This window comes from Nerophis lumbriciformis, linkage group LG26, assembly GCF_033978685.3.
Source record: "Nerophis lumbriciformis linkage group LG26, RoL_Nlum_v2.1, whole genome shotgun sequence".
In the NCBI taxonomy this organism is placed as follows: Eukaryota; Metazoa; Chordata; class Actinopteri; order Syngnathiformes; family Syngnathidae; genus Nerophis; species Nerophis lumbriciformis.
This window is the reverse complement of record NC_084573.2, coordinates 25,672,166-25,699,667: the sequence shown is the minus strand read 5'-3', so window position 1 is coordinate 25,699,667 and position 27,502 is coordinate 25,672,166. Positions and strand designations below refer to the sequence as shown.

General features: G+C 40.7%; 1 protein-coding gene across 14 annotated transcripts in view; it reads right to left on the bottom strand.

The window, feature by feature from the left end:
* The window catches only part of ptprk (protein tyrosine phosphatase receptor type K), a 196,429-nt gene that overhangs the window by 167,775 nt on the left and 1,152 nt on the right, over positions 1-27,502 (bottom strand). For 13 of the 14 annotated variants that reach the window (XM_061987114.2, XM_061987103.2, XM_061987101.2 and 10 more), the window contains exon 2: positions 20,156-20,179. The exons of the other annotated variant lie outside the window; for it this stretch is intronic. In XM_061987114.2, coding sequence (XP_061843098.1) covers positions 20,156-20,179 — 24 coding nt within the window. The remainder of the gene's footprint in view (positions 1-20,155; positions 20,180-27,502) is intronic. 14 annotated transcript variants of the gene reach the window in all.

Sequence of the window (27,502 nt, the reverse complement as noted above, 5' to 3'; positions counted from 1 at the left end):
CACCAGAGCAATCGCAATGAATTCATCTCCCGTTTTCTCCAATCTTGCTTTGGCTCTCTCTCTCATCCCCTTTTGATACAAGCTAGCCTCCGTAATACATTCACGAAAAAGAACTTTGCTTTTCTCCACATGAGAGTGTGTGTGTGTGCAGATGACAACTCTTACTTCCAAACCTCTGTCTCATCATTGCACTCTTCCGCTGAGGTGTGTTTCAATATATCACCCTGTCGCACACAGGCACACGTAGTCAGTCTCTGCTTAATAAGCTGTACTGAGAAGCTAAAAAACTGGACTCCTTTCTTTCCTTTGGTGGTTCTATGTGCATTTTACTTTACTTCTGCAATGATTTACTTTTGTGTACAGTGCTCGAAAGAGCACAAGATTTAGCAATGCATTGTTGGGTCGCGGTAACCATTTTTACTGGCCAAAGCTTGCGTACATAGCTGTACTGTACTGTACTGTACCCGCAGTAATGTGAGAGAGAGCAACAAATTTGATTAAAATGGATTGTCCAAAAAACATTAAATAAGGGACTGCACAGAGACAAACTGTACCCTATTCCAAAGGTTTGCTAGCACGAAAAATAAGTAAAATTGGGGGAATTGATTCACAGCAGCACGTCCGATGGACAAGACACTCAAGTAAGCAAGTAAGATTGTTTATATCATATGTGTATGTCAACGGAGTCAGTTTTTATACCGGTTAAGAATTTCAGAATGCAAAGTCTGTTAAGGTTCATAGTCCTAAATTCCAAATTAGGGCTGGGCGATATGGCCTTTTATTAATATCTCAATATTTTTAGGCCATGTCACGATACATGATATATATCTCGATATTTTGCCTTAGCCTTGAATGAACACTTGATGCATACAATCACAGCAGTATGATGATTCTACGTGTCTACATTAAAACATTCTTCTTCATACTGCATTAATGTATGCTCATTTTAAACTTTCATGCAGAGAGGGAAATCACAACTAAGTCAATTTACCAAAACTGTATTTATTACACAGTTATTAAGCAGTGGCACAAACTTTCATGTCATTTCCAAAACAGAAAGTGCAAGATTGTCAGAGACATTTTAAAACAAGCTATTAGTGCACTTTTGTGCATGAATTCACTAAGATGACTTATCAAAACAACGCTAAATTAAATTGCACTTTTTGTACAGAACGCCACTACAATAGTTTAAAACAGTGGTTCTTAACCTGGGTTCAATCGAACCCTAGGGGTTCGGTGAGTCGGCCTCAGGAGTTCGGCGGAGCCTCCGCCGCGTAGGTCAAGACACACCCGACTCATCGTGTAAATAAAAACTTTTCTCTATCGACGTATTATGGATAGCCCCAAACCTCTAATTTTCCATATGCTTGAGCAAACGCAAACACTCCTTGAGCATTCAGTGGAGCACATGTGAGCAACGTCAGGCGTGCACATGCACTGTGGCCACACCAGCAGCACACCAGTCCCAAACCTGACTAAATAACAAGTTAAATGTTTCATTATTTTAATCATTATAGTCATTATAATCCATGAGATTATTTTCTAATAAGTGTTTTGGCCCACTTGCAATGACAATAACAAAAAATATTGTTTTTCATGAGCTGTGTACTAGTATTGTATGTCTTCAGATATCGCATTTAGTTCCCACTAAAACATTCACATGTTGCACAATGAGATGTAAACATGGGATCATGTGTACATTCCTGTAACTTTGTTAGTAAAATATATCTTTATTAGTATTTATTTAATATAATAACATCATTTTATGATTAATATTTACAAATTAAGATTAAATTAAGAAAAAACATTTTATTTTTCACTAAAGAAGGGTTTGGTGAATGCGCATGTGAAACTGGTGGGGTTCGGTACATCCAACAAGGTTAAGAACCACTGGTTTAAAACAAATAAAGTGCACTTTTGTGCATGATGTCACACAAGATACTTCAATAACTGTCAAATAAAAATGAGCTGCATAATAGGAAATCAAATAGTGTATGTCCTTCACTATGTGGTAGGTTACTGCAGACTAAGGCTGCAGCTAACGATTATTTTTCTATCGATTAATCTATAGATTATTTTTTTGATTAATCGGTTAATCTATAGATAATTTTTTCGATTAATCTATAGATTATTTTTCCTTTTACCGATTATTTTTTTATTTAAAATGAAGATGAAAAAATAAATGTAGGCCAGTTTTTTTCCAAAAGGCATGGCTTTTATTTACAAAAAAAAAAAAGTATGGCCACTCAGTCAACATTGACAACAACATGACAAAATATTCTGTAACAATGTAAACAATTAAATTGTTTAACATTTAACAAAATTAAAAGTAGCTTATTTGCTTTTTAATGTGCAAATATAAAATAAACATACAGTGCAAATCTTAATATTCTGCAATAGTATAAGCATTTCAAAAGTAAAAGTATTGCTTATTTTGCTTTAAAATGTGCAAAAATAAAGATAAACATCCAATACAAAAAAGTGCGTATTTCCTTGAATTGGCGCCGGGTATATAGTATTCGCATGCCTCAAATTACTGCCGGGTCAAACTCGTTTCGCAAAATAATTAGCGCATGCTTGTCCTTACCGCCGGCTCAGAATTAACGCCGGATCAAACTCGTTTCGCAAAATATTAATTTTATTAGCGCATGTCTGGAATTTTCGCCGGGTCAAACTCGTTTCGCAAAATAATTAGCATATGTCTAGATCTTCCGCCGGGTCAACTTCGTCACGTCATGAGTGACACTTCACCTGTCATAATTTTCAAAATGGAGGAGGCTGATTTCAATAATTTGAGATCGCATAAAGGGAAGAAGATTAAGAGCTATTCAGTAGGATTTAAGGTGCAAGCTATTGAATATGCTAAAAAGAACAGTAAGCAGCTATGTTTTATTAATATAATGTAGCTGCGTGTGTCAAATATGAGTCATTAAATGACTCCTGCCTCCTGGTGGTAGAGGGCACTAGTGATCCTTCTTGCGACTACCGGTACTGCAGAAGACCGGTGCTGCAGAAGAAGACAACAAGCCACAAGAGTGAGCATCGATCGTTTGCTTGCACTTTTAACATGGAGGATTACATATCTAAAATAAAACAGTTTTCTAAACTGGACTTTCAATCGAAGCAGGATGTAATACTTAAAGGAATATCTCCATCGAGACAGAGAGACTTTTAAAACTGAAGAAAGATAAGGAAGACTTCTATAAACAACTTATCAATGCCTTTGATCAGAAGCAGCTGCGCATGGACTCATAAGTAAAGGTAAGACCATAATAACCCTTCCATCCATTCATTTTCTACCGCTTATTCCCTTTGGGGTCGCGGGGGGCGCTGGAGCCTATCTCAGCTACAATCGGGCGGAAGGCGGGGTACACCATAACAACGTTTTTTTTTAAATTAAATGTGCTTTTCATGATGGTATCCTTACATCACTCAAATTTATAAGCGCAGGCCTAAATTTACCCCACGCCTTTTGGTAAGCGCAGGAGTGAGAAGAGGTTTTAAATTAATTAGCGCCCTGGCGGCTATTCAGGGAAATACGGTATGCGACGCGTCGACGCACAAAAACGGCGTCGACGTATTTACGTAATCGATGACGTCGACTATGTCGACACGTCGTTTCAGCCTTACTGCAGACGTTATCTCCTTCTGTTGTTGACTATTTGTTTCATACGATGTTGATCTGGAAATTGTTACTTCGGCATTTTGTTGGTGTGGCACCGAACGGAGATGTTGACATGTGGAGTTTCAAGCACTCTTCATTCTCTAGCGGGTGACTTTTCAAATGGTGCTACACATTAGCAGTGCTGCTACTTTTTGTAGCAACGCTTTTGCCGCATACTTGTAAAACATCTTCCCGCTTGAAGCCAAACCACCGCCAGACAATGGACTCCCTGCTGTTTTTCTTGGGAATTAATTCTTCCTTCATTTGTTACCACACCGCTAGCATCACAGCTAACTTTACCATGCCGCAACCTCTCTGCTCCGCAACGGCGTGTGACGTTGCATGCGCGACAGTATGTGACGTATGTAAGAAGGTGCGCTTGTTTTATGTCTCTGTGAGAAGGAGAGACAAGAAAGAGTGAGAAACGCCTGTAATGTAATGCCCGCAGCTAAAAGCAACTGCGTGAGGACATATACTCGAGTATCACGATATAGTCATTTTCTATATCGCACAGAGACAAACCCGCGATATATCGAGTATATTCGATATATCGCCCAGCCCTAGTTCAAATGTGCGTAATCTGCGGCTTTCATCACTTATGTGGCCGAGTTGGAGTGAGGGTGTCCAGCCTCATTTCATAAGCAGGTTTCCCTAAAAAAACAAGCCCATTATTACTCTTAAGTAGTTTGATTACTGTTCTACTTCTCTGAAAATATTCATTTGTGTGCTTACCCATTACTAAAAGTAATCAGACAACAAATGTTTTTCCAAAATACTTTGTTGCCTGCAGCTTGATTGGCTATCACTAACAGCCTATTAAATGCTATGTGCGTAACAGAATAAAACATGCTTTGATTTAAACGTATCAGTCTGAAAATATTGTGAACACCAACATGTACCAAGTGATGGCAAGTGATGGCGTAAAAGTGATATTTTATCGTAGTGCAGCACATCCAACTTGGTCCAAGTATGTCCCACATTTGTGTAACGTTTGCATGTTCTTTCCTGTGCCTCACACGTCTCGATGCTGATAAACTACCACACCGCAAGTGAGGAATCTGTCGCCGGTCCAAAGCTTGTCAAACATGGGTACGTCTGATGGCAAGGACGCAGACAAGTGTGGAAAAAAGAGAGCAAGGAGGGCCGAGGGGAGGAGAAGAATGGACACCTGGACGAGTCCTGGGGCTCTGCGGGGAGGTGGGGAGACAGGAGGATGGGCGGCATGGTGAGGGGGATTCTCCCAGCTGTAACCTGTGTATGAGTGTGTATGCGTGTTCCATATGTGCACTAGTGCTGCAGGAGTTTAACAGGGGGTCCTAACAGATGGGCACACACACACACAGAAAATGACAGATTCTAGCCATTGGCAGCATGTAGCCACTATTCAGCAGTTCTGCATGCAAGTTCTGCCACCTTAATGCTGCAACATATGAGCAGAGAGCACTTTGTGGCACGAAAACAACAACAATCAAGATATCCCATAGATGTTCTAGAAACACTAGAACGGATGAGGTTGAACACTTTTAAGGATGTTACCATTCAGTTTGAAATTTAAACAATACTTACGGTAAAATTAGTGTACAAATTGTAGGAGTTCCAATGAACGTTACACGCATATTAGAGGGGTCGTAACATGATTTTTTTTTTTGACATTTAAAACATTTCCTCGTGGTCTACATAACATGTAACGGTGGTGCTCCAAATTGTGCATACATTTTACAGATTATCTTTAAACGGTCTTATTTATGTGGTGAAGCACTCCTCCAGGCCAAGCCCCTTTTGAGTTCGTCTACACCCCGTCAGCCATGTTGTAGTTTTTAGCGCTTCTATACCGAGTATACTGACAGATATAAATTAGAACTATACCCTTTGGCAACAGCGGCGAATGCACAACAAGAAGATAGAAAAAAAGAAGGAACCTATACACTACGACTGAACAAAAATGTGGAACTCGTGCAAAGCTCTTTCAGGAGTTATGGTGATCCTAAATACACAAAAACAGGTGCCAGCAGGCAAGAAAAGTTGGATTTGGATAACATGATCCCTTTAAAAGGTTGTATGAAAGTGACAGTTGGATATTGAAAGAGTTTTCTATTTGTGTGTCATTTGTTTTACAAAAAACTCTTGTTACATAAAGATTTTATGTTCTAGGGATGTGAATCTTTGGACACAACTATTTGATCCGATTCTGATTTCTGGGGTGACAATTCGATTCAAAATCAATTCTTAATTTAACACCTTTCTCGATTAAAACCAATTCTTGCAATGTATTATCTGGTCTAATTGTAAGGCTTGTCCCGGACAGTTTGGTTAAGTTTTAGTTTTTCCGCTGTGTTTGTTTTATTTCCTGTCAGCACTCTTATTTTGGTTCAGTTTCCTGTGGTTCTCTCTGTGTGCTGTCCCCTCAGCTGTGGCTGATTGGCACCTGGCCACACCTGATGTCAATCAGCCAATCATGTTTTCCTGGACAAAGCCTGCCATCTCTGCATCTTGGGGTTCGTCACCTACGCACTCGAGTGCGTAGGTGACGAACCCCAAGATGCAGAGATGGCAGGCTTTGTCCAGGAAAACATGATTTAATGTTCATAAAGTAAAAGTAAAAACACAAACCAGGAACTATGAATAGCCAAAACTGAAAACAGGAACCAGCAAACAGAAAAAAAATGGAAACAGCTAATGGCTAACAAGAAAACACGAAACAAAAGAGCTAGGAGAAAGCAAACTACAAATAGCTAACAGGAACAGCTTACCGCTACAACGACAGGTACAAGGACAAGTAGTAGCACGACAGGTAGTAGCTGTAACGATATCGACAGGTAGAAATGACAATAATCCAGCAGTGACTGGAGGGCAGGGCAGGTATAAATAGCAGCTGGCTGATTGACACCAGGTGTGGCCAGGTGCCAATCAGCCACAGCTGAGGGGACAGCACTCAGAGAGAACAACAGGAAACTGAACCAAAATAAGAGTGCTGACAGGAAATAAAACAAACAGAGGAAAAACTAAAACATAACCAAACTGTCATGGACAAGCCTGACAATAATAACTATAATGAAAGTTTTTCAAAACAGGTTACAGGTTTGAAAAGCTCCCTTTGGTTTAAAACTGTATATCTACAAAATATAATAATCAGGACTCGATTTGATTGAATAAGAATCGTGATTTGTTTTAAAAAACAACAACATTCAGAAAGACGGACTCAACTAAAGTGGTTGATCTTTGGGGCATCACATACAATGTCGCTTCTACGGAGCCACTTTTTCTTCAGAGTGGATCCTTCAAAATCTCAGAGAGCAATTGTGTCAATTTGTGCCCATCAACCTGCCACTCGACGAACAAATCACACACATGCAAACACACTTCAGAGCATTTCTACTCACCACATCATTTCTTGTACAGTAAACTAGCTCTGTGTGTGTGTATGAAACAAGGTGAAAGGGTTAATGATGGTCATTAAGATTCATCGGAGGGTTCACTACGAGCAAAGCAAAATCCACGTGCACACACACACACACACACACACACACACACACACACACACACACACACACACACACACACACACACACACACACACACACACACACACACACACACACACACACACACACACACACACGCGCGTCAGAGAAGAGCATCAGACTCTGGCCTGCCATTTAGGCTAACTGAAATCCCTGCATGCATAATGAATGTAGTACCCAGGGTACAACGTCAACAGGAAGCAAGTATCACATACACATGCATCTCATTGTTTTATTTAGGCTTTAAATCCACATTTGCTCTCTCTCAGAACACCTGCCACCCCTTGAAAAGAGTGAAGGAAAATACACAGGACGGGATGATAAAGAAAACAGAAAATGATTGTTTACCTGACATAAGTGTTTCTTAATTAGTTAATCCCTTCCTTGCCCACAAGGTGACTGACACGCTATAAACAGCTTTATGTACTTTAATTCTAATTTCTACAAACAACAGCCAGAACACACCATCTGTAAACATAGCAGCTAATTAACACATGCCAGACTGACCAAAATGAAAACATCATATAATTTGCTGCAACACACATACGAAGCTGGTCGGAAAAGTTACAGGACTGGTGTCACAAAAGATATTTTGAATCCAAGCAACCAGCTTTGAAGTTCTTCCCTTACAGTCTAACACACTTTCCCAGCCGTCTTTCGGGATTCTCTGCAGCTTTGTCACGGCCATCTTGAAAATGGGCTACCCTTGAGCTTGGAAAGGAAAAATTGTTCACATCGAGCCAGGTCAGGTGACCGGAGACATTAGGCTCTTTTCCACCGCAGGAACTTTTACAGGAACTTTCCCATTTACCCGGGTAAATAAAGTTCCCCCTGTGTTTACACCAAAAACTACCCTGGGAAGATTTAGTTCTTCAGGAACTTTTCAGAATTCCTGCCAGCGAGGTGGGTCTTTTTGAAGGTTCCCGGAACCTTTTTGGGGGCGGGATGTGCTGTCAAACAATGATTGGTTGAACACAGTTGGGGGAGTTTATAAAACATATTTTTTTAACACAGCACCGCCATTTACAGAATTCTTGGCGACTTGTTTATTTCCTATTTCTTGTGTATTTCTGTTACAACAAACTTGACAACAAAGAAAAAGAGGAACGAAAGGAACTTCCGACTTGCAGGAACTTTTGTGGGGCATCTTTGTGCCGAAGTCTATCCTGCAGTGTTTTTACTCAATCGTAGTCTTTAAACTCTAATCAGTTTATTGTTGTTTATTATTTTTAACACACTCAATTGTGATACGCTAACCCACGAGGAGTGGACGGACTGTTTGAAACATATTTACTCGAAACAACAACCTCAACTGCTCCTACTCTGAGACGTTGTTGGCTAAAATGAAATAAAGGAGGCAGTAAACGAGTGGTACAAAAGGTAAATGACATTAAATATTAACTATTTATTACATGCTGTAAAAGTAGTCTGTGAAATTCTATTTGTGTAGTTATTAGCCTCAACCCGAGTGAACAGTATGCTAACGCTAACAAGCAAACGCTGAAGCCGATGTGTTTGGGTTGTCGGCGTGCGAAAAACACTGACATTTATTATTTATATATTGTTTTGTTTTTTTGGCCATCCTACTTAGCAAGCCATCCTGGGAAGCAGCAGAACAGGGCCTCTCTGAGGACATGAACACCCTGTCCTCATACCTGAGGAAATGGCGTCTCAAGCTCAGCATGGATAAGACAACATCTTCAATGTTCCACCTCAACAACATGGAAGCAGCCCGTGAGATGAACATCATGGTGGATAATGCCCGGTTACAGTCCCAGCCCGTTCCCACGTACCTCGGTGTGAAGCTTGACAGAACACTGACATTTAAACAACACCTGCACAGTGCCAAGGCAAAGACAAGTGCCCGTGCCGCCCTAATACGGCGGCTAGCCGGCACCACATGGGGAGCCATGACGAAGACACTGCACATGTCCACACTGGCCCTGGTGTTCTCAGCCGCCGAGTACTGTGCCCCGGTTTGGTGCCGTAGCGCCCATGTAAAGAAGTTGGATGTCGCCTTCAACAGCGCCCTGCGGACCGTCTCCGGGTGCCTGCGAGGGACCCCAGTAAACCAACTGCCCATACTCGCTGGCATCGCCCCGGCAAACATCAGACGAGAAGCAGCCACACTGGCCCTCTCCCGAAAGGCACAGACCAGCGAATCCCACCTCCTCCATAAGATCGTCACAGAAACACCACGACGCGTACGCCTAAAGTCAAGGCGCCCCTTTGCCATGCAAGCCCACGAGCTGCTCAGCACAACACAAGCTGATACTTCCAAGGCCACCTGGGTCAAGACGAGATGGAGAGAACAGTGGAAGTTAGCAGAACCATCTAGACTGCACCACTACATCGACGACCCCACAGACGTCTCCGGCCAGGAGCTGCCCCGGAAGCAGTGGACAACCCTCAACCGCTTGAGGACCGGCGTCGGACGCTACGGAGCAGCGATGAAGAGGTGGGGACTTGCGGAAGATGCCTCCTGCGAGTGTGGGGACCCAGTCCAGACAGTAGAGCATATAGTAACTAGTTGCCCCAAACACCGGCCACCAAATGGCGAACAAGGTCTGATTGACCTGGACGATGACACGTTGACTTGGCACGCCTCAACAGAGCTGAAAATCTAGACACATGACAGAAGAAGAAAAACAGCTGAAATGGACCAAAAGGACTCGCCTGACACTCACGAATTAATCATTTACTGAGGGAACATCGTTCTGACTGTTGGACATTGCGAACATAAGCCTGACTTTTTATGAACAATTCGGTACATTTTATTTTTTAAATCATATCGTCTTATATATTTTTACTTTGTATTTCATTTACTTACTTGTTAGTTAAATAACTGTCTGTTTATTTACATGATTATCAGTGTAGAAATATATTAAACCACTCCTCCATACATCATCAGCCTGATTTGTAAAAACTGTAAAATGCAGCAGAAACAAAAACCACACACTTTTATGGGAACCTATAGATCTAGGAACCTAAAGTTCCTAAACGTTTGGTGGAAAAGAGCTGATTGCTCCAGCACTGTCAAGAACTGTCAGATGTTCAGGGCATTAATAGCAGCCACTAGTTGTCTTGCCACAACTCTCTCCTCTTCAAATGTGAACTGTGCCCATCCCTAGTGGTCACACGTGTCACGACTAGAGATAACCTGATGAATGAGAACACCCCAAAGGCACATACATCTTCAAATATGAAAAAAACCCATTCTTTAAAAGTGACATACTTTCAGCATTTTCACATTTTTAAAACAACATATATCCCTAAAAATGTTAAATTAAATAAAAAGGCAAACATATCAAATATATTTATTTTCCACGAGTCAAGTCAGTGCTGTCACAGGCACCCACGGGTTCTAGCCTAAGGCTTGACTGGGGGGGAGACATCTGAGACAAGGATGAAAAGTGACGTGTGTTGTGGAGTTGAAAGGTGGTCTGAGTGTTTCCGAAAAAGAGAGCCAGACACGGAGATTTAGCGAGTTGCACGAGAACGTTGCATTTTGTGAAATAAAGAAAGACAAAATGGGAATCTGTCTGAGCCTCCATTCCTTGTAAGGTTACAATATAGACGGACGGCACAGCAAGGAGACGGTCCGCGGTGTTGACTTTACGTATCTTGTAGAAATCGTAGTAATTATTTGGCGGGCAGCCTTGACTCTTGCCTTGTTTTAAAGATCAACTGTCACATGATTGCTAGTCTCGTGTGACACCCGGTCAGATCAGATCAGAAATACTTTATTAATCCCCGAGGGGAAATTAAAACTTTCAGCCATTTCCATGTAACTACGTCTATTCTCGTCTCCGGTTACGGAAGTAACGTAACAAACGCGTGACTAATCACGGACAACCCTGGCTCTTGTGTTGTTTTAAAGACAAAAACCGTCAACTGATTTCTAGTTCGGCGTGATAACCGGTTCATCTGTTCACTCGATGAACCTAAGGATTCACAGCTAAATCTTATCAATTGAGGGGGCTGTAATAGACGTAGCCGAACCGGCATCTTCTCTAACCGGATATCGGTTTACCGGTCGCATCGGTTTATTAACAACCCTAGTCACGACCATTAATAAATGGTATCCTTGAAAATGTGAACATGCTCCTTTGAAATTGATAGTGATAACTAAGCAGTGTAGTGGTCTCATAGTGGCCTAGTGGTCAGAGTGTCCGCCCTGAGATCGGTAGGTCGTGAGTTCAAACCCTGGTCAAGTCATGCCAAAGACTATAAACATGGGACCCATTACCTCCCTGCTTGGCACTCAGCTATAAGGGTTGGAATTGGGGGTTAAATCACCAAAAATGATTCCTGGGCACAGCCACCGCTGCTGCTCACTGCTCCCCTCACCTCCCAGGGGGTGAGCGTGATGGGTCAAATGTAGAGGATAATCTCACCACACATAGTGTGTGTGTGACAATCATTGGTACTTTAACTTTATTATTGAGACTTCCTCCTACAAATAAGCCTACCTCTCCTTCCCTTGCAAAGCTTCTTCTTCAAACTCAGGGATAAAAGGGGTTGCTCTCTTTTTAAAAAATGTTTCTTACATTTTCGTTTATTTTTGTGTTTATTTTTTTAATTACTGTAATTTACTGTATGTAATTCATATATTTTGTATACAAGTTAAGTGACTTGGGTGCTAATTCCGGTATAACTCCTGACTGACACTAAAACGTAACAAACAGGTCTTAGGAACGCAATGTATAGTCAAAGCCACTTTGTAATGATAGCAAATGTGATTACCACTACTGAAATTTGAATGCGGATGACCGGAGCAGCCAGTAGAGTGGAAATGTTGGTCGCTTTGAAAAAACAAATATGTTATTGTCATTGTCTATGATGCTCTGACGTCTAAAAAGCAACTAATAAATGCTGTTCAGTTGGCTAAACTACATTATAATAATGAATTTGGCTGCCCCGGTCTCTCGTCGACTACTTGCGAGCATCCGCATCAGTCCATAGCAGATTAGGCAGAGATGCAGGTTCACTGAAACGGCATTTGTACGTGCGCTTAATAATAAAGCATGACTAGTGTGCATGTCAGTGAAAAGTTGAGTGATCGGCTTAATGAGCGACCAAACAAAGAGGAAGAGAGAGGGTGGACATGAGAAAGAAGATATGTAGAGAGAGAGAACAGTATTTAATAACCACTGTTCTGAAATCCTGTTTGGATGTGAGTGTCTTAATGGATATAAGACTGCTGGCTCTAGCTCAAGATGTTGGTAATATTTGTCCACTGATGCAAAAGTGATATCTCATTCATCCCACAAGTGTTTGATGAGGTTGAGCTCATCCATCCATCCATTTTCTACCGGGTTCTCAAATTCTTTCACACCAGCCTTATCCAATCATGCCTTTATGAGCCTTGCGTTTGTGTTCCTGAGCCCAGTCAACAGAATATGCACCCCCACTCCCTTAGAAGGTCTAGGAAAAAAACGCAATAAAGATACATTTACTATCAAGCAGATCTTTACCTTGCCCTTTTATTTGTTAAAAAAACACACACAAAAACCCATAACTTCTGTATCTAAATATCACGGCAGAACAATCGCAATAATTATATTACATATTAAAAAAATCCTCACGCTGTGTGTTCAATTCTGTCGTTGTTGGTCAAAAATGACCTCTCCCGCAATAACCCCATCCCAAACGAGACGCCCCCGCACCGAGGGGCCCAAAGACTTTAAATCGCATTTATTTAATATGAAAAACATTCTTCGTCATGTCTCATCATTGTGAACTATAGGCAAAATTTAAAAAAAAAGTGCAGTTCCCCCTTTAACGTTCATAAAAAGATTAGAACCCTTCCAAATATATTACACTACATTCATACATTACATTGCTTTAATTTATTTTAGCGAAAAAAACTCATTTTTAAAGACGTGGCAACTTTTATTTTGTAGGAGTTGCAACTTATGTTTATTTACGGAATCCGGTCAACATCCTTTGTTTTAACTGAATCAAACTGCGCATGCAAGTGACGTTGAGACCACATTGGGGCCCGTGCACATTTATAAAGGGGTCTGATAAAGATCATATTATACTTGCAGTGTGAACAGTCAGCTGGAAAAAAAACTTTTCGAAAAAATACGACTGGGGCCACTATGGCCAGCATTGTAAATGTAATCTAACTAGACATACTGGAAAGATTAAGATGCAAAGAATGTACCACAAATTCTGGGTGACATGAACAAACCCTGGTAAGTTCCTCAATCACAAATGATACTGTGATTCCTGGCAATCTTGTGGAAACTTGTTATGAAGCCTATTACACATTGGAGTGAGTAATGGGTTTACGGTACTCAAGTGGTCATTTTACCCTCCACTTCATCTTACTGGTTAAACAGCTCTTGCCAAAATCTAAAGAATGTGAAAGAGAAACATACCCCCCCGAAAGACAAACAAACTGACCTCAGAGTAGAAACGTGCAACTCTCCGCAAAGTTTTCCAGGTAGTTAACAGAGTAAGCAAATACACCTATGAGATTGAGGGTGAAAGTTCATTTCTCAGGAGAGCGTGTGAGAGAAAGTAGGCTAATGATTTGAGATTAGACTCTGCGAATCAGCAAACGAGAGCCGACTCTGTTTTCCAGATGTGCGAAAAACCACTTAAAGTTAAGAGAGGCGGCTGGCGTGCAAGTTGGGAGGAAAAAAACTCTACAGCCCATCAATCCCACAAAATTCCCCTCCCTCTGTCTCAGTGATATGTTGTTATCAGCAGATATGAAGCTCAGGAATAAAAGAGTGCATCTGCAAGTGTTTGTGTCACTTTTCTCTGGTCTTGCATAGTTCTTTATCACACTTGAAACCGCTAAACCTTCCTCTCCCACACACTTTTCTCTGCCTACCTCGCTTTTGAATCACATACTCCCATTTCACTGATCACTCCACGAAGAATGGAGAGGGCAAATATGTGTCACCCAGTTCGCAGCAAATCAACATCCATTTCAAAAAATCTAACTTTACACGACTACCATTTATGAAAAGTGCACGCCATCAGTCTGAAAGACACACAAATATGTTCTTGTTGAGAAAAGCTATTGGCAAATGTTAAATACACCAAGGTTGTTGTTTTTTTTAAACAAGGTCATGGCTTTTCTAAAGCTAAAGATTAGCTCCAGTGTTGTTTTTATACACTCATTTTCTAATGTTGATGTGTAACAGGATAGTTACAATTGCCTTTTATTCATACGAGCCCTTGAACACCAATGCGAAAGCAACTTGCTTACAAAATGAACAAAAGGAATAAAACCTTGGGAAAACACTAAAGCATGTTTGCAATGGTGCATTGGCACTCTAACTGCAGATTATTTTTCTAAGCAAACACTACACAATGAAAGCTCATTACCTGACCCTAATTAACAACACTTTAACGTTGCATGGTCCATATCCCAAGTCGCACTTGGAATGATCATGTTGAGACACAATTATTGAACAATCTACCTCACAAACTGTTCAAGTGTGTATGTTCTTGTTGGAGCAATTTCCAGTCTCGGGTGGTGACAAGCTTATACAAGCCCTTGGCACGTCACACAAACACGCATCTACACAGATTGACAAGGACCCACACAGAAGCGCATGGTTAAAGCAAAATGTAGTTGACCATGGTAAAGTACAAGTGGTTAGTTTGGGGCCAGCGCAAGGGAAAAGTGTGGCTAACCTAAACCACATGTGGCTCCCACTGTTCCACAGTCCACAAGTATGTATGCCTTTGAAGTGTGTGAGTGTTTCGAGTAAGAAAGAGGTAGGGCACAAATTCAGGAAGCTCATGCTTTTTAGTAGCGGCTGCTCCATACAGCAAAATCGGCTATGTTTTAATCCTCTGCAACAAAGCTTTTTGCTTTTGTGCCATAAACAAATATTTTCCCTAAGGCTTCCAATTCTAGGCAATTATCAGCACTGAATGTGCCATTTGTTGCTTTAAAAATGCTTTTTTTCCAATATACACATGTAGAAAATGTGTGGACAGGCTGAAACGATTATTGCTTAAAATCATTTTATGAGGTTTAAACCCACTTTAAAATAAGAGCCACACTGTGATACACAACCTTAATTAAACACAGGGTCATTGTAGGTCTTTAGTCACATTACTGCATAGTGAGACATTTTTAGACACAGAAGAATTAGAAGACTTCCAAAAAGCCCTGTAGATAAGATCACAAATGCTGTGTAAAACTGAACAGCGCTTGTATTTTTTACCTTTAGCATAATGACAGAAAGTCTCAAATCTAAGGTGGCGAACTGAAAGCCTGTTTCAGGGCAAAACTATATTTTTCCACGTCGCCAATTCAAGTGTTTGTCGTTTGTACAAATAGGCATTTGCCTTTCATTCTAAACTAACACACAGTCTGCAATAGTCCTGTTTCAGAGAGTTGTACTTAACTCCAATAAGTACAACATTGGCAGTAACACTAACAGACAGTCCTGAGTCAAGGTAGTGAAGTGTGTGTGTGTGTGTGTGTGTGTTTGTGAGACTGATAGCAAGAGACATCTTGTGTCATGGGGAGGTATCGCTGTATCTGTTAACCGTTAGTCCAATAAGACAGCTCCCTTTGCGTGCGTGCAAACACACACACACACACACACACACACACACACACACACACACACACACACACACACACACACACACACGCACGCACGCACGCACGCACGCACGCACGCGTATACTTTGTTTACCTTTGGCCCAATTGTGACAGTTAGCAAAGTCACATTATACAATAAGACAGTTAATAAAAACAGTCTGTATCAGAGGTACATTCGTATGAACTGAACACGAAGACCAATCAACGCATTCCAGGAGAAGTATACGATGGCAACAAGAGAAAGAATGCAAAAGGGAAAGACTTTGGCAAGAGGATTTGGGTGCGGCAAAAATGAAAAGGTGGGACAAAAATGTTTCGTTAACAGTTTCTAAGTCATAATATAACATTTGTCATAAACCGGTCCCATTCCTGACTTCATGGAAGCAATTTAATCATCATGGGTTTTATAAAACAAAACATACGGATATATATCAGTTTATAATGGTGCCCAAAAGTTCTCATATGTCTGCCTTGTTTATTTTCAGGAGGATTAGCAGGATTTCTGAATCTCCACATTGCTCCAGTGTTATCCACAGCATGGCCTACCTAACAATTGACTATTTCCACCTTTAAAATAATCTACACATTTAATCCATGTAATAAAACACCAGTCAGTCTGGATTTGGCCAAACAAATTCCCCGCCCTGGCTCTTGTCGGGAAAGAAAGCACAGAAACAGGAGACATGGGAAGGAGAACAAAAGTGGGGGTGACGGATGTAAGGATGTAAAGGGGGAGGGGCAGCAAAGTAAGTAAAAAAGTACACAAGAAAGGGAGAGAGGTCTGTTGTGTTGTTTGTTAGTGAACCATAAATTCCTAGAAGAAGGGAATGATTGATTGTAACCTCTGGGAGTTGAACATGTATGTGTGAGGTGAGGAGAGTGCACCAGACACAGTGGAGTCAGCTTAGTTTAAATAGCAGTGTTGTAGATTCGTCTATAACTTTGTAACTAGTATATATCTATATATGTCAACAAAAAAACAGTTGAATCTCAAAACCTCAAGGCCGTGTCTAATAAACAAAAAAATGGACCGGCTTTGTTTCCATCGTTAACAGTTTAGGAATTCAACAAGCCTTGTTTTATCTAACTCTGTAGAAAGAGCTGGTAAACAACTTTGCAGGTTTGCAATTGGACAAGTAAAGCTCAAAGTCAGGGTTTCCCACGAGCGTCTATAGGGCACTGTTCACTTTGAAACAGCCGGGAAGAAATATGGTGGCAGTATAGCGCTTTCAACCTAAAACCCTGGACAAAGCAAATGTTTAGAGTGATAAATGCCTGGAAATAAATGTAAATGTTTGCAAATGAGCAGGCAGTAATTCAACATTAAGAAACAAGAAGAATAGATATACATTTTTAAATCAAATCACGAGTGCACTATGATGTTCTTGGTGTCGTCTTTTATAGTGACTTAGAACTAACAAAAAAATGTTTTAATGGGCTTCCCGTACATTTAGTGAGGTTATCTTATGTAATATCGAGCCAGAGAAGGTCAGACTGCAAACAGAAGTAGATATCGTAATGGCCACTTGCTTGTTGGTAGACCTTTTCAAAGTTGAGGCAAAGGCCGCCAGTCCGGACCACTGACAGAGAGACGTTGCACAGTGCCAGCCAGTTACAAGTGATGGACTGAAGGTCTGTGGACGTGTGTAGGATCACCGTCATTCTGACCATGTGTCTTCAGTCAACCTGCCACCCAATGACAGTTGGGTGTGCATGCAGACTGGCAGGAGAGCGTTACAAAAAGCAGGAAGACAGATGAGTGGTTTAATGAGTATGAATGGCTCTCCAATTGAACTGTTTGGATAGCTTATGATAACTCAGCCATTGTATTCAAACAGATGTTTTAAGTCAAATAATCATAATCTTAGCTTGACAATTGAAATCCTCGCCCCAACTGACGGTGAGAATCCCAACATCCCTGTGATATGAAGATATAAAGACGGCATTGAGATGATAATCTTAATGGAGCGGTCATCCAACTGTAAACCCCCGATTCACACAGAAAGGGTTTATATCTCTTGAAAGCTTTCCAGCACTCTTAAAACCAAATCAGCTTAAAGAGGAGTGTTACTGGACATGAATGTAAGGACAGTAAGAAGGGAGCGGCTGAAGAAAAAACATCCTCTGGGATTTTCTCATGACTGGGATCAGGAAGATCAGGAGACCATGGTATACTGCACACGGACTGCTTATGGCTACTTTGGTGTGGATGTGTGTGTGTGTGTGTAATGTTGCTTTATGACAGATGTCCTCCTAACTGTAATAATGGAAACCCCTTCAGCCAGTGCCCATAGCCGCAAACACAGACGCACAAAAGAGTCCTCTGGCGGCCACCTGAGGGCTGTTGTAAAGAGGCTAAGTCGAGCAGACACCTTTTTAAAAAGGTATATACCAACAGTCACAGTTACTTAGCATCCACAAAACAAAGTCTTAGAAAGTAAAATAGACTTTTCATGGATGATTTGTCTCTCCGCAACAGTTTCTACCCTCGAATGTAGACATTTTTACTGAATTGCTATTTTTTGACGAACTTTCCAAGCAATATAACGTGTTAAAAAATTTGTGCTATGACAGCGTGACTCTGGCCCATTATTAAAATCTTGACTTAGTTACACTAAAACAAAGTGAGTCATCACATTTTCCATGAGACTTTGGCCTCAGTGGTTTTGGTTTGACCTCAGTATCAAACATTTGCCAAACACGCAGGGCACTGCTAAAGTTGGGTTACTGTGACAACAGAGTAACTTCATATTTAACGCTGGCTCTTTATAATACATTCTCTCCCAGTCTGACTTTATTACTTTTGATGGCATTCTTATGTTACTTGCTAAAATGTGAGGCGAAATAATAACTCCTAAATGTTGAAAGAAGGGCTCGAGTCTTTGTTTGGATTAACTCCTTGACAAGAAAAAAATGTGCTGAGAAGGGAACAATACAGAAAGACAAAACCATTCTAGCTTTCAAATACAGATACAGCTACATCCAATAAATCAGGTCAACTTTTAACCAAACTGATATGACAAATCATTTCCCGCAGTGTGTTGATTTTAATGACTCTTATAAATACAAGCCAGCACGCACTTTGGTCAAAACCCCATTGTCTCTGGTTGAGTTGAAATCTACTGAGATTAGTTAGAACACATGTAGGACCTGCCAGGGGAACCTGTCCTGCCTAATGTGAATTGACAGAATCTCTGCACAGCGGCACTTTCATTAGGTTTCTGTTATTTTTGTATTAAATGTGTCTCAGAGCAGAGATCTACACACATACAAAGATAAAAACAAATAAAACACATGTTGGCATTCATAAGAAAGTGAGCTGGCATAGAACTAACTGGGCACATTCCCTTTGAGTTTTAGGATGTCAAAATGTTAAAATTGAGCATTTATAGTGTATAAGAAAAAGCTTGTGGGAAACCGCTGTTAGACATTGACCATTAGACATTGTTGTTAGACCTTGTCTGCTCTCTATGTTACTTAGCTGTCACTTTCACAATGAAAACTAACTCCCAACAAGCAGCCGCTGGGAGTGTTTGGAGTGTAAAAGAGTAAGACAGAGCGAGAGTGAGACGGAATAGAAGGAGGTAGGCCTTCCTGAGCCCCTTTCAAACAGCTGCTGCAGGCCAAGAATAGGGGCCTAGTAAGCTATGTGCTTCACCGCTCTCAAAAAAGTGCAAAAGAGACGGAAAGCTTTATAGCCTGCTCGATGTAAGAGTGTTGTTGATGGGTCCACCGGGAACGTGGACGCCCAGTAGAAGTGGCATTAAACTCAAGTCATTCAATTAGGGAACAGCCTTAGCTAAACAAACAGCACCTGGGCACACCAACTACACCATCAGCTGTTTAACTTCTCACAGGGCGCAACACATGGTAAATAGATCTACAAAGATAAGACCCTACCTGCAACAGCTTAGGGCAAAAAGTATTCCACATTTTGAAAATACTTAGTTCTAGTAGAAACTCCAATGGCACTTGACACAGCAAAAACTCTGTTCAAAGCCGGCAGTTATAAGCATCAAAAATGAGAGAAGCACTTGGTAGAACATTAAGCACATCTTCAAAAAAATGCCCTCCTTGAAGAGGTGGATTAGAGTTAATTGACAAAACTTCCAAACATCAAGACGTGCCTTCACCATATAGTGTGTTAATAATGTTCCAATACACTTTGAAGATGTGTTAGCTGAGTTAGTTACGACATAGAAACTGAATGAAATGCCTGTGAATGTGACTGTTAGTAAAGACATCACAGATGAAAAGTGGGATGACCAAAAAAGAAACCCCTGTGAAGACAACCAAGGAATCCCCAATGATAAAGGTGGAGACGACCAGCTAACTATGACGATGACATGGTGCTCAGCTCTTGGCTGGCCAGGTGTAACTCACCCTTCTCAGCGCGCCCCATATGAGCTTGGTCCAAGGAAGCAACAGAGAACAATAAGACAAAATTAGACACATGGCATGCACAGGTTATTTACAGTTGCATTTTAAAGACACTGTTGGCACGTATACTAACTCCAGTGCGTCAAACAATACAGAAGTTACTCCCAGACATAAAGTGGACTATAGAAAAACTTGAAATAAAAACAAACCCCCTTGTATCGGCACATTGTAAATGTTTAAACCGAGTGAGCACAGTCTCGCATGTGTTATCCTGCACCAACTTAAACCAACACATGGCTGACCTCAACCTTTAACCTGTGCCACCCCTTACACTTGTAATAGCCCTGAAAATATTCATGTCAAAACCTGTCGTCACCTGCTCTCACGTCTCTATTTCCAATAAAAATGTGTTTTAACATCACAAACGACAAACGTTTTAATACTAATGTGTGTTGTGCATACCCTGGGGCACATTATTTCCATAAGTCACTTGAAAAACAGGTAATCCAAGAGCAGGTTTGTTTCTTCTAAAAGGCATTCTTTACTTTTTGTACAAAATCCAACCAAAATTCTTGCAAGAATGGGCTTACTATCTATATGAGGGTGATCATTTGTGCACATTGAAATGCAATTAATCAGCTGAGAGTGTTGATTACTTAATCTGTCATTAAGCAGCCATGTGTGGAAGAGACTGTGCGCTCGTTTTTAGAGTGGCTATGCGGGGCAGCAGTGAGCTTCACGCTCCTGTGTGCCGACAGCTGTGACCTGAGCCCAACAGGGCACCAGAGAGATTGATGACACTGGACCAACACCATCATTCATCAGGGATATGATCATTACAGGATTCTGATTTGGTGCAAAAGTGTCTCTTCCACACATTTTTAGCACCCTCACAGTTCGCTTGCGCTGTGTGCTGACAGATCATACTTGCCAACCTTGAGACCTCCGATTTCGGGAGGTGGGGGGTGGAGGGTGGCGTAGTCGGGGGCGGGGTGGGGTTGGGGGCGTGGTTAAGAGGGGAGGAGTATATCTACAGCTAGAATTCACCAAGTCAAGTATTTCATATATATATATATATATATATATGAAATACTTGACTTATATATATATATATATATATATATATGTCAAGTATTTCATATATATATATATATATATATACATACAGTATATATAAGAAATACTTGACTTTCAGTGAATTCTAGCTTTATATATATTAATTTTATTATATATATATATATATATATATATATATATATATATATATATATATATATATATATAAGAAATACTTGATTTTCAGTGTTCATTTATTTACACATATACACACACATAACACTCATCTACTCATTGTTGAGTTAAGGGTTGAATTGTCCATCCTTGTTCTATTCTCTGTCACTATTTTTCTAACCATGCTGAACACCCTCTCTGATGATGCATTCCGCTTCGTCTCCTTGTTGTGTGCGCAGTTGTGCACTGCACTCTCTAAAAGCCGTATATGTTATTGTCACATATGCATGTACAGTAGAGGGCAGTATTGTCCTGTTTAAGAGTGTCACAACATTGCTGTTTACGGCAGACGAACTGCTTTACGGTAGACAAAATGTGACTGTTGTTGTTATGTGTTGTTGCCACACTGGGAGGACGTTAATGAAACTGCCTAATAATAAACCTGGAGGGGGCGTGGCCTCCAGCTTCGCCAGAATTTCGGGAGAAAATTTGTCCCGGGAGGTTTTCGGGAGAGGCGCTGAATTTCGGGAGTCTCCCGGAAAATCCGGAAGGGTTGGCAAGTATGTGACAGATAGTCATGCACCCCTCAAAAACCGTGATCCTTGACAATAAGGTAAGTTACTGCATCCATATTTCCATGCCCAATTTCAATTTGACAGTCTGGTTGAAAGTCAAACCAGAAATGCCCTGACTTTGGGGGTAATATCGAAGGCGGAATTGTGGCTTTTTTTAAAAAGGGAATTGCTGGGTTGCAACTTGCAACCATGGGCCTTAGAGGCCGTCGACCCTTCGAGATGCAAGGCAAACATTCAATATTGCTACGGTTTATTTACTTTTAGCTGCGCAGACGTGGACAAGCCAGGTATCAATAAAAAGCTGAATGTGATGAAGTGGAGCCATACGCTTTTCACAACATTTTAAATCACCAACGTGGAGTTTTTAAGCAATCTGTTCAAACACTCTTCCTTTTACAGAGATTAAAAGTAGAAAAGTGTGGAGGCAAATCTATTTTTTTACATCTGGATCAGTCCACTAATAAAGCATTAAGCCATGAAAGACAATGTTGGACTTACTCATGCATCAATGAGTATGTACTTGATGGATGTTAGTGTCTTGTGATCGTTTTTAAATCAGTGCTTCTGTAGTTACAGTTAAAGTACCACTGTGGTGAAATTACTCTCTGCATTTGACCCATCCCCTTGTTCCACCCCATGGGAGGTGAGGGGAGCAGTGAGCAGCAGTGGTGGCCGCGCTCGGTAATCATTTTGGTGATTTAACACCCAATTCAAACCTTGATGCTGAGTGCCAAGCAGGGAGGTAATGGGTCCCATTTTTATAGTCTGGTATGAATCTGCCGGGGTTTGAACTCACGACCTACCGATCTCAGGGCGGACACTAACCACAAGGCCACTGAGCAGGTTACATATATACATATATGTACAGTTCCTGTCTAGTCAAGCAACATGCCTATACGATATATAATGTATAAGTTCAGTCTTTGTATTTTTGTTGTTGTTTTTTGCTAGTTTTTACACTGCTATGTGGGAATGAAAATGGAAGAGAATGCTACATGGTAATAAGCTAACTTTAGTAACTTTCAAGCTCCAGATCTAACAGATAATGACAACTTTTCACTGTTATATGGTTTTCCATCCATACATCCATTTTCTACCGCTTGTCCCTTTCGGGGTCGCTGGAGCCTATTTCAGCTACAATCGGGCGGAAGGTGGGGTACACCCTGGACAAGTCACCACCTCATCACAGGGCCAACACAGATAGACAGACAACATTCACACTCACATTCACACACTAGGGCCAATTTAGTGTTGCCAATGAACTTATCCCAAGGTGCATGTTTTTGGAGGTGGGAGGAAGCCGGAGGACCTGGAGGGAACCCACGCAGTCAGCTACAGTTAACAACTAAGTTATTTATTTTTACCTTTTTCTGTGTTGATTGAGCGGTGTTGAAGCAGCAAAAAATGACATTATGTTAAATGAAGAGTTTCCTGAAGCTGTCTCTGATAGTTGATATAATAATGTAACTGCATCATAAAGCCTACATGAACTCCGTGGTATTCAGGAATGAATAGTCTCTCTTATTGCTATTGTACTATTTTTTCAGCTATAGTTACATTAATCATTAGTAATGTAGCAGCCTTGTTTTGAATGGCAGGGTCCCTGCTATCACATGTTGATAAAAATATAACATTTACATAACAAAAATCAACTACAGGCTTCCCAAATGCTGTAATAAATTAAGCATGATGAGTTGAGCATATGTCAGCATGTGGCTCCACTTTTACCGGTAACTCTTTTTTTCAAACGCTTATTGCAAACGCTTACTTACAGTAAGTCATTAATTTGACTTTGTAAGTCATTATTTTGTCATTATTTTTGACTTAGTAAGTCATAATTATGCCATACTTAGTATCTCAGGTAACTAGGACTGTTTTGTGTATACTTTACGGAAAAAATATCAAGATATATATCGAATATCGCCATTCAGCAAATGGAGCAGAAAACACAACCAAAAGTTGTAGGCTTCTTCACGCGACGAAGCCGGCCTACGTCACCACAGTCTGTAGTCTATTTTGAATTTATCTCATCCATCCATTCATTTTCAAAGCAATCTTACTCTTCTAAAGGAAATATAACTTACTTCACCAATTATTATTTATTTTGTTATTACTTATGGAGTATATTGTGAATAAATTGAGAACAGGAAGTGAACGAAAGTTTTAGCAACTGCTATGTAAAGGAAAAGGGGTAGGATTAAATAAGCTCTGCTTCTTCCTACTCCTTTTCGAACATGATGAATAGAGAAACTGGAAATTGTGATGTATCATGCTGTAAATTGTGATGTATCATGTGTTCCCGGGCGCAGCCACCGCTGCTGCCCACTGCTCCCCTCACCTCCCAGGGGGTGATCAAGGGTGATGGGTCAAATGCAGAGAATAATTTCGCCACACCTAGTGTGTGTGTGACAATCATTGGTACTTTAACTTTAACTTTAACTTTTATACATGCATGTTCGAAATAAACTCAAACTCAAAATCCAGAACAATTTTTAATGTTTCTTCTGCATAAATACATTATAAGCACATTCAGCAATACTATGAGGATGATAACTGTAATAATTTGGGTCACAATAACTGATATGAAATTTTCAGATCGTTACATTCCTACCTGTCCCCTCACCCCCATCTTGTTCTTCTTCGCCTGTGAATAATGTGATGGTCCGCCAAAGAGATTGGCACACAAAATGTCAAAGAAAACTGGTTTCTAATCACATACGAGGTGTGTCAATCTGATTTTTTTTTTTAAAAAGACAAAAGGTGTTTCCATGTGTTGTAGAAAGCTTTTTTCGAGCCAAAATCAGACTACGGTAAGTTAGTGCATGGAACTGTACTGATTGTCATCGGCTTTGGGTCTTGAACCTGTGACCATTCAGTCCTCAAGCTACTAATTTTGTAGGACAAGTTTCTCAGATTCCATTTGCTCGAGGTCAATGAAAATACTGATTGTTTTTATTTTGATCAAACTTGTACAACTTTGTATGACTACAAAGCCACATTGACGCGTAGCACACTCGGAGCCAGGAAGGAACTCCCCGTGCTAGAGACTGGAAGGTCACAGCCTTTGTACTTGCTTTTTAGCCGTCTTTCAATGCCAAACCCTTCGATTCATTCACGCACACAAGTCTAATGAGGGATTAGCTAATGAATTCTGAGCAGATTAATTACATTTTCCACATGCGCGTGCGTGTGCATGCCCGCAGAACCCATCCTCAAACCGTTATAGAAATGAGCCATTACTTTTTGTTGCTTTCTTAAAAATCAGCAACTAAATTGAAATCCAAATAAATAGCGGAGAGGCGTCCGATTTGAAAAGGCGACATTGAGAAAGACCTGACCCATGCATTACTTTTAACAAGAACATTTGAAAAAAACAGTCTTTGCTTTGGCAACGTTTCCTACGGGCACAGTGGATTTAGGAGGGATTTTCACAGGAATCTAAATTAGAAGAAAACATTTCATGCTTGTGTTTGTATCACTTTACTACGGAGGGCTTAAAAGCACCGCACTCGCTCTTCAAGTGACAGTGCACGCACACAAAGAGGACATGACAGAAAAACACACAGACGCACCCCTCCTGCCGTTTTCACAGTCTCTTGAGTAGAAAAGATGCCCACGGCCAAGAACCAACGGTTGCATGTTGTTTTTCCCCCCCTCCGTCTCCATCTCCCTTCCTCATATCTTTTCCAGGGATTCCAAATGGCGCTTTAAATTAATTGCAATTAAACTAACTTGGTAGTTACACTCAAACTACAGAAAAAAAAACATGATTTAGACTTACAGTTAAAGCGGACTGTGATGTTTGGCAGCAGCCCTCCAATGCGTCGCGGGGAGCTAATGGCAATCAATTACTTCACTTCATTAAGATTAAGGACGTCATAACGCGAGGCGCCGCATGGAAAAGTTGTCACACTGGCATCCAGTTGGTTATTGGCGTTTGCAAAGGCGCCGCGACAGACCACATTTATTACTCAAGCGCGTGGAGGTGATAAGGCTGCTGCGAAGCAGCGTTTGATAAGCGCAGACGCCAGAGAGAGCCCTGTTCACATAAAACACCATTTAGTATTGCATTGTTTCATTTGGGCATTATACATGACAAGGGGGGTAGAGAATAATGCAGCTAAATGAGACTAGTTTGGAGAAAGGACATCTGAACAATGACTATGGTAATGATGACACTTTTGAGTTTTCTTCAATTCATTTTCAACTTGTCCTCGTGTGTGTTTGAAGGAGAAGAGGACGACAAGCCACACAACACACATCTTCGCTGTCCATCCCATAATGACTGCGACAACAAATGTCCTCTTTTCCAACCGTCCACTGTATATTTGCAACCATTTTCCCACCCCCCCTAAATGTTATCTTTCACCTTCTTTGCCACATTGACGGCCCTCCTCCAAGCTATGTAAAGTAGCATCTCGTATTTACTTGCAAATTAACAGCAAGCGCATTCCCGGAGAGGCCTCAAAGAAATTCCACACATTTGTTGCCCTGCAGACCAAATGGCCCCCAGGGAGGGGAAAGAGGGGAGTAGTTGGGGGTGGTTAGAAGGGGGGGCGAAGCAATAAAGCTCACAGAAGAAGTGGTAATTAATGTATAATTTTTATGCAAATCATCAACGAGCCTGGGCATGCTGGACCCCCCACCCACGTGCAGTTTCTAGTAATGTCCGGCACATAAATCAAGCTTTATGTGGGGTGAGATGCACAATGCAGGAAAAAAAACACTAAAAACACACAAGTGGGGGTCACAAAGTTTCATTTTTTTAAAGTATTTGCTTTGCAGATTCATGCTTCTTTTACATCCTGAGTGTTTTGCAAAGACTACCTCTGCAATATTGCAATTATAATTTCATAAAAGTCTAATGACACTTTTTTTAAAACATGTTGCACAAATTCAACCGGAGACAGCCTGCACCCACAGTACAAGACACACATCCATAAACTGAGAATATGCATGCAATGGTGTGCAAAAATATTACAGCATTTGTCAAATCTTAAGAAACAGGTGTTTTATTTGTTCCTAGAACCCGAATTTCACTTGTTGGCCATTAGCAAAAGGTATTTCACACACAAATTTATCAGCGTAGTACTTTTTGGGTTTTTTAACCTTTTACTCTAATATTGAGTGTGGCCCTCTTTGAAAACAGTCATCTTTCTGGCATTGTATCCAAGTGTTTATGAGAGTTTCAACCTTGAAGTCATTCCACTCTCTCAGAAGCCGGTTGTAATGAATATAAAAAGGGAGATTTGACTGTTATTCAGCATTTCCAAAATGCATTATGTTCTCCAGTAATTGACAACCGGTATCATGCAGGGGGTCTCTGGAACGTTCATTATGCAATACCATAATGGTTGAAGGGTCCCATTGTGAAAGAAACAATAGTTTTATGTAGGAGGTGCATCGATTAACATTTGAATCACGATTCTAAATTGATGAATAATTTCCAAAAATCAATTAAAAAGAGCTTTTCTAACCTGTAACCTGTTTTGAAAAAGTTTCATTACAATCATTACACGAAATAATGCATTGTGAGAATCGGTTT